Source organism: Benincasa hispida, chromosome 3, assembly GCF_027475165.1.
Source record: "Benincasa hispida cultivar pf3 chromosome 3, pf3_genome.v1.1, whole genome shotgun sequence".
NCBI lineage: Eukaryota > Viridiplantae > Streptophyta > Magnoliopsida > Cucurbitales > Cucurbitaceae > Benincasa > Benincasa hispida.
The window spans coordinates 11,565,521-11,572,625 of NC_143480.1; the positions used below are offsets into that span (position 1 = coordinate 11,565,521).

Sequence of the window (7,105 nt, forward strand, 5' to 3'; positions counted from 1 at the left end):
AGTTCTTCATTTATCTTCAAACTTCTCCCTCTCATCTTGTTCTTCTTCTTCGTGATATGAGTCACTTTTCTATTGCATTTTATTAACTATTATACTTCAACATCTTAAATGTTGTTTTTTCTTTGTATTGTATTTCAGTGTTTGTATTCTATTTTGTGCTATTGTTATTAACTTGTATGCTAAATTTATCTATATCCTAGCTTTTTTTTAAGAAAAAAAAAAATGTATCTTCAATATATCAGTATCCTCGTTTTTTTAGAAATATATATATTAAAAAATAGATAAAAAATGACATATCCTTAGACGTATCCATATCTTAATTTTTTAGAAAGTGACGAATCATCGTATTCGATCATATTTATACGTATAACCGTATTTGTATCTATACTTCATAGCTCAAACTAATAGTGAATCAGTGATGGTGTCCCTACCACAAATAACCCTTTCCTAATTGTTTGCACCCAATATATCCCAGGGTTGATTTGAGATGATGAGAGATTTCACCTCAATAAACACTTTTCAAATTTTCCAAAAATGTATTTAGTGGAAAGTAAATATAAATTTAGAAGTGCTTCTAAGAAAAACATTTTCAAGTTAGAAACACTTATTTCATAATTCAATCTCAAACTCAACTTTAAAACATTGTGCTGATTTTTAACTATGGATCAAAATTAAAAATAGAATTTCAAATTTTTTGCTTCCAAATTTACAATCAAAATTTTAACATAGGAGAGAATACGATAAATTTTTACAAGTGAATTTTTTGGATAGATTTCTCTTATGGTATTTCACTATCGAGAAAGAAATCAATCATATTATCTTTATCTACATACAGAAGAGTAATCAATTATCAAAAAGAGCTTAGTTCATCTACCATTGAAAATATGTTATTAGCCTCAACATCATAGGTTCGATCCCCTTCTCCAATTAAAAAAAAAAAAAAAAAAGAGAGAAAGAGAAATTAATCATAATATTGTTCGAGAATCGTATTCCATTTTATCTCATGTTGCGATATGATCTTAGTCATCAATCTTTCTCTCTAAATGTCAAAAATTTATAACAATGATTATGGTTAGAAAGGAAAAAATATGTTTATGATCAATAAAAATAACAAATTTACTGATGAACTAATTCATTACAAAAGGGGAGAGAAACAAACCAAATGAATTAATTTAAGGTTTAGGGTATAGGGTTTATGGGATAAATTTTTTTGTTTCGTTATATACATCTAAGTGACGTTTTGAAAATTAAAAATTTAATCAGGAATTTAAATGTTTTCTTGGAAAACAGCTAAAAGAATATAATTTTTAGAAACGATAATTCGAAACAGTTATCATTAGTTTTGCTCAAATGGATAATGCAAACATGGTTGGAAGGAATAAAAGTGTTTTGCTCATGAGGAAAACGTGATTTGGTTCACGATGTTGTGTTGAAAATATAAGATAAAGAGAGAAGAAGATGAGAGCTGTTGTACGTACTATTTTGATTCAAATTATGATACGTGGTTTTGGATAACTGCAATAATTCATCTCTTAAAGATAAGAAAAGTTGCGGTATCAAATAATCCATTGCAAAATTAAAGCATTAAAATTTTCTTAACCAATAAAGTTAAGAATAGGATTGAGATTACATTAAACCAATTAACTGAAAGACAATACTACAATTAAGAACAACCATAGTGGAGATTATTTGGGTTTAAAATGACACTTTAAAAAGTTATTTAAAATAAGCGGGTAGTAACGATATCGAGTTCAGCTAAGAAAGGCATTGACACAGAGCCACTGGCCAACAAAGAGAGCAGAGCAATTGAGATTTGGATTGATAAAATTGAAGTGGTCAGTGGTGAGCTTGAATGTCTGGGCAAGATCAAAGCAGGTGTCACCACTCTTTACTCCAATAACTTTGTTGCATTGCAACTCCAAGCTTGGTTCTGCCTCAACAGCCCCACCTGCACTTTCAAACTCACAGAATGAAGAATCAATAATTTGTAATCCCCTTTCTTCAATTCATAATAAATTTTTGGGGGAAAAAACCCATTTATACTCTCAAACTTTGGGAGTTAAGACTATTTGATTTATAACTATTTCACTTGGTTTCATTTAAAGATCAAATTCAAAACCACTTAAATAAGTAGAGCAAAACAGAGGATTACAAAATGATGAAAAGTATATTCAGCGGTTTTAACATTTCTCGTTATATGTGTTAATGTCTACGTTTATAGAAAAGCTTAATATACATGAGAAAGTTATGTATTAATGATTTTAAAACGAAAATTCTATTGAAAAGTGTAAATTGATTCACATATAAAAGTTTAGGTTTTAATTAGAACAATCATAATTTAGAGTTTAAGTGGTACAATCTTAACATTTATTGAGATAAATTGTATATATATATATATATCCATAATTTTAACCAAATATGAAGAGTACAAAAAATGAATCAAGAATGGGAGCATAGTTAACACGCATATGAGATTAGAAATAAGAGCAAGTATTTATATAAAATGAGTTTTTAATTGCTTAAAAAAAACTTTATTTAAGTACTTATCAACCGTTTCAAACATAACATAATAGTGATCTCTATATTAAGAATTAATGAGTATGAAAAAAATACCGAAGGAAGTACGACCTTTAACAGAAAATGAGAAAATGAGAAGAGAGAAAGCGAATAGGAAGATGGCAACTGAGGTGATAGCCTTAGCCATTATTTACTTTCTTTCGTTTTGGTCAAGTAGAAAGCTGTATATTTGGCAATGGCATTCATGAAAGTCCTCCAATTTATAGCTCCAAAATTTTGGGCAGAGAAGAGCAAATGCAGAACAAGGAAGCGTTGCCATCGAAGTTCCAAACAGAGGCCGGCCTTTGTTTAGGCGTATGGTACTAGAAAATTGTAAACCAGGATGCTCTATTTGGATTGGATGAGGTTCCAAGCAAGCACAACTCCACTGAAGCCATATATTATATAGTTCATTTTCAATAAAAATCTTCTATATTCACGCCCTCATGCTTTTACATTTGAATTCACTCAAAAGGCCTCAAACTAATAGAGATATTGTCTTCTTTATTTTTATAATTTATGTGGTGGACAGTAAATTTGAAAATCATAACACTGAAAAGCGCTATTAAGAGAAAACAAGGTAAAAAAACTTGTTTGATAAGTACATCTCAAACTCAACTTTAGAACTTTGTGACAGGATTAAATGAGATAGCACCTTACAAATGGAATTTCAATCTACTTGCTTCCAAATTTACAATCAAATTTTCAACATATTGGCTTAATAGAATAAGTTTTTACAAGTGGCTTTCTCGGATACATTCCTCCTCAGACATTTTATCAGCGAGAAAGAAGTCAATCATATTATCTTTATCTACATATAAAAGAGTAAATAATCCCAATCAGTGTCTCAAATTACACAAGACTTGACCTCATGGGGGTTTCCGTTCAATGGAAATAAAATAAGTTCATCTTCACCTAAACAATATTTCGGATAATATACGCAAAAGATTACATGACTTTTTAAGGGTAGAATTGATCCTCGAGAGTTTCATTTGGAAATCCCTTTCAAATTACAGAAGCATTGCCGGAAAAAACTGAAACCAAACCTATACAGAGTCTACCTCTTCAACTTGCTGTTTCGCCAGATATCTTTCCCTCCGTTCTTTCTGAACAAACACAAAAGGGAAGCGACATGAAGAATTATATTCATTCAATTTGAAATATTACTAGATTTGCATAACAAAACTAAGGATAAACTCACCCATTCGTCTATCACCAGCCCTTCTCCAATTATTTTTGGACCTGATTCTTCTGGTGGTTTCTTGCGTGCCTCAAGTGCAGCATCGGCCTCGGCTAATTGCCGTTTCAATTTGTCTAAAGCCTTCAGAAAATGAGATGTGAAAGGGGTTACGTACACCTCAAATTCACAAGATTTCAAACTAGATTGGGGCTATACTAGTAAAAGTCTTATTTTCTTTTCCTTTTCTGTGAACATCCAAACAAAAAGTTCTTAACTGTATTCATTACAAAATCTCCCTCTTCAAAAATCTAAAATGATTTTCAATATTTCACAAAATCTGGATTCTTATCTTCCAAGAAGCCAAACTTACTGCATTGGGACGCTCGGGATCCAGGAAAACAACCCGCAATATCTGTTCTATAGACACTTGGTCCTTCTGCTCATCAAACTAGAACAAGATAGAAAAAGAAAGTTTGATCAGTACTCATTTTACTTGCATTTTCTAGCCAGACGTGAAAAGGCATCGACTCTGGATGTTTACAACCACTTTGAAACAAGCAGTGAGTGAATGATTCATGAGTTTGAAGTTCAAGTATTCATTTTTTTTTCTTTAAATGAGATCAGGTAAATGAAATACATGGCAAGGCAGGACACCAGAACAGGGGTTATAAAAACGCCCTCCAGTTTTTTAAACTAATCTGTAAAAGTCCGGAAGAACCATTTACACCATTCAAGAGAAGACCAGAATTTTTATAAGTAAATGTCCAAACCAGAACAAAATTTAAATATAACTTTAGTGGACTTTTCCCTACATATCCTAACCAGGAAAAGAAAATTGTCAAAACTCTCTTAGAAACAAAACTAAGGCATGCAATAAGACGATGGTATGTGATGCATATTCCGCTAAGGAGACTATCCAACAAAAGTTTCCTGATCATCAAATTTTTTTGGATAAGAAACAATTTCATTGATGAATGTTCTCGATCATCAAATTATCATCCTAAACTCTTGTGCAGAATAAGAAACTCTTGAACGGAATCAATATTCCTTTCAGTGTTGCCACTGGCAAATTAAAACAGCATCCAGACCTGGCTCACGGATGAACATATCCCTCTAATTTTGCCAAGTGTCAACTGAAACTACTCTAGAGTCTGGATATTGGCAATTCCGTTTCCTCGTAAGGGATCATCAATAAGCTAAAGTGAAACAAGACAAAACTGAATATTTGTTGCACTAGGACCTAATTAACTTGTTGAATTAAACATCCCACAAAACGTAAATAACTGGAAATAGCAAGCTAAGGGAAGGTTGAGACGCACCAGTTCGGGCACATAATCCATTGGTCCTTTCACCTTCAAGCTCATAATTTTAAACTTAACTCTGTTGTTCTTTTGATCCACAGGTTTCTCGTTGCTTTCGGGAACCTCAACAAACTTGAAAACTAGAAGATCCATCCAACATCGACAGCAATTAAAAAACAATTAATTAAGAAGATGATAGAAGAAAATAAGCACAATTAATGATCAAAGTTGTTACATATGAACCTAGTAACAGAGACAAGATGGATAAGAAATCCAGGAAAATAGTTTACCAGTGGCTATGATGCTCTCTCCAGGAGCAAGAATAGCACCAGGGGGACGCATGAAGCAGCTTTTTGGTGCAGTTGTTTGGAACTATATGAAAGTTCAAACACAATGAATCAATAATCACAATAAGCCGAATTTTACAGACAGAATTAGGAAGAGAGCTATTTTTGGAAATTATAGCTATTAAATACTGGCACACGAACTCACTGTCCAGTGTCAACTGATCAACAAAACTGTAAAACGAAAAATATGTATGCTCGAAATATGGATACAAAGATGCAAAACGATATGAGTCAAATAGGACGTTCATTCGTACCTTGAATGCAACATAAGATTTGCTTGTATTTTTTATTCCAATGGCACTCCTGACCTGCTTGCCAGGTTCATCTACAAAAATAGAAAGACGAATCAATTAAAACCAAGTTCAACCAGAAAAATCAAATCAATTAGAGAATTCAAACTTTCTAAAACCGAAATGCAGCTGATAGTTAAAAGTCAACAGCAGATCGAGATCATACGCATTAGACCTAGAATGAGAAGAACAAATCCAACTAAGAATAGTCGAACAAAATAGATATAACGAGTAAAAAGTAAAAACTCACAAGGAAAGAAAAGCTTATTCGATGGATCGAGCTTGAGCCGGCGCCGCGTCGGAAGCAGCGACCTAGCAACGGAGGAGACAGAGGCGGAGGTATGAGGATTCGTTCCCTCCACAGGCGGATGAGTTTGATGAGAGGTACGAGACGAAGTAGTAGCGCCACTAGCGGAATGCCTAAACGTTTGCTTCAAAAAACCCCAGACCTTTCCGTCGGACGTTGACTTTTGATCATCAATAGCCATCATTGAAACCTCCGTAAGCTCGATCAGAGCATCGGACGGTGAACAAACTCGTCGTCCGCCTTGGGAAATTCACGGCGAGCAGCAGCCGCGGCAGTGTAAGGTGGCCGTTAAGAGGAGGGAGGAGTCACTTTTTACTTCGATGGAAGCGGAAGACGAGGTGGAGAGAGAGAGAGAGAGGGATGAGAGAGAATCAGAGATAGAGCGGAACTGAAGGTATAATCAAATTGAAGTGAAGAAAAGAAGTTGAGGTCCGGAAGGGGGAGTTTTAGCTTTTTATTGAATGTTGTTGTCCTTAGGTTCATGATTAGCGGAAGAAACTGATCTATCCACGCGTCTAAAACCTTGTCTTCTATATGCAAATATCCTTTTTTTTTTAATTTTTTTTTAAATAAAATAAATTCAAATATCACTCGTTCGTTCCTCATACGGCATTTTTTCCTCCTTTTTCGTTTTGGTAATAAAGACAATTGGGCACCCAAAATTTCAAACCCCCAATATGAATTTTCTGTATTAGTTAGAACCAGAACTATTCTTAATAAATGCCTCACCTAATTTTTTCTTAATACAGCAATGCTTTTAAATGTATTTTTAAATGCAAAAAGAACAAAATAAAATAATAATAAACATTTAACAAAGTAATATTGGGTAAGCTCACCATTGATTTTATTTTACAACATTTTATAAGTAAATTCCTTAATCTTTTTAGTCTCATTAAATTTATTCTTTATCAGAATGAAAATTTGTTTCTATTGAGTAGTGGTATGAATTTTTTATAGGTCTTAATTAAAAAGGAAAATAATATAAAACGAAACTAATGTTGAAATCTTGGGTTATTTCTCGAAAAAAATGTGACCCTTTTAAAAATTAGTGGATGACTGCTTGACCATTTCTTATTGGTCTCAAATTCAAAATTTAAATATAAAGGTCAAATTAAAATATAATA

The 7,105-nt window shown here is 32.9% G+C and overlaps 2 protein-coding genes across 2 annotated transcripts; both read right to left on the reverse strand.

The window, feature by feature from the left end:
• Positions 1 to 1,548: 1,548 nt before the first annotated feature.
• Positions 1,549 to 2,848, reverse strand: LOC150037019 (secreted LysM effector LysM1-like). Its single transcript, XM_090311748.1, has 2 exons — positions 2,629 to 2,848; positions 1,549 to 1,948 (listed from the first exon to the last, which is right to left on the reverse strand). Exons 1-2 carry the CDS (start codon positions 2,702 to 2,704, stop codon positions 1,752 to 1,754), a joined length of 273 nt encoding a protein of 90 aa, XP_090167874.1. The 5' UTR covers positions 2,705 to 2,848; the 3' UTR covers positions 1,549 to 1,751.
• Positions 2,849 to 3,246: 398 nt separating this feature from the next.
• Positions 3,247 to 6,660, reverse strand: LOC120074507 (PapD-like superfamily protein). The gene is made up of 7 exons (XM_039027658.2): positions 5,925 to 6,660; positions 5,639 to 5,709; positions 5,328 to 5,409; positions 5,056 to 5,177; positions 4,107 to 4,184; positions 3,758 to 3,877; positions 3,247 to 3,662 (listed from the first exon to the last, which is right to left on the reverse strand). The coding sequence occupies exons 1-7, from the start codon at positions 6,163 to 6,165 to the stop codon at positions 3,603 to 3,605; spliced, it is 774 nt and encodes a 257-aa protein (XP_038883586.1). The 5' UTR covers positions 6,166 to 6,660; the 3' UTR covers positions 3,247 to 3,602.
• Positions 6,661 to 7,105: the final 445 nt, after the last annotated feature.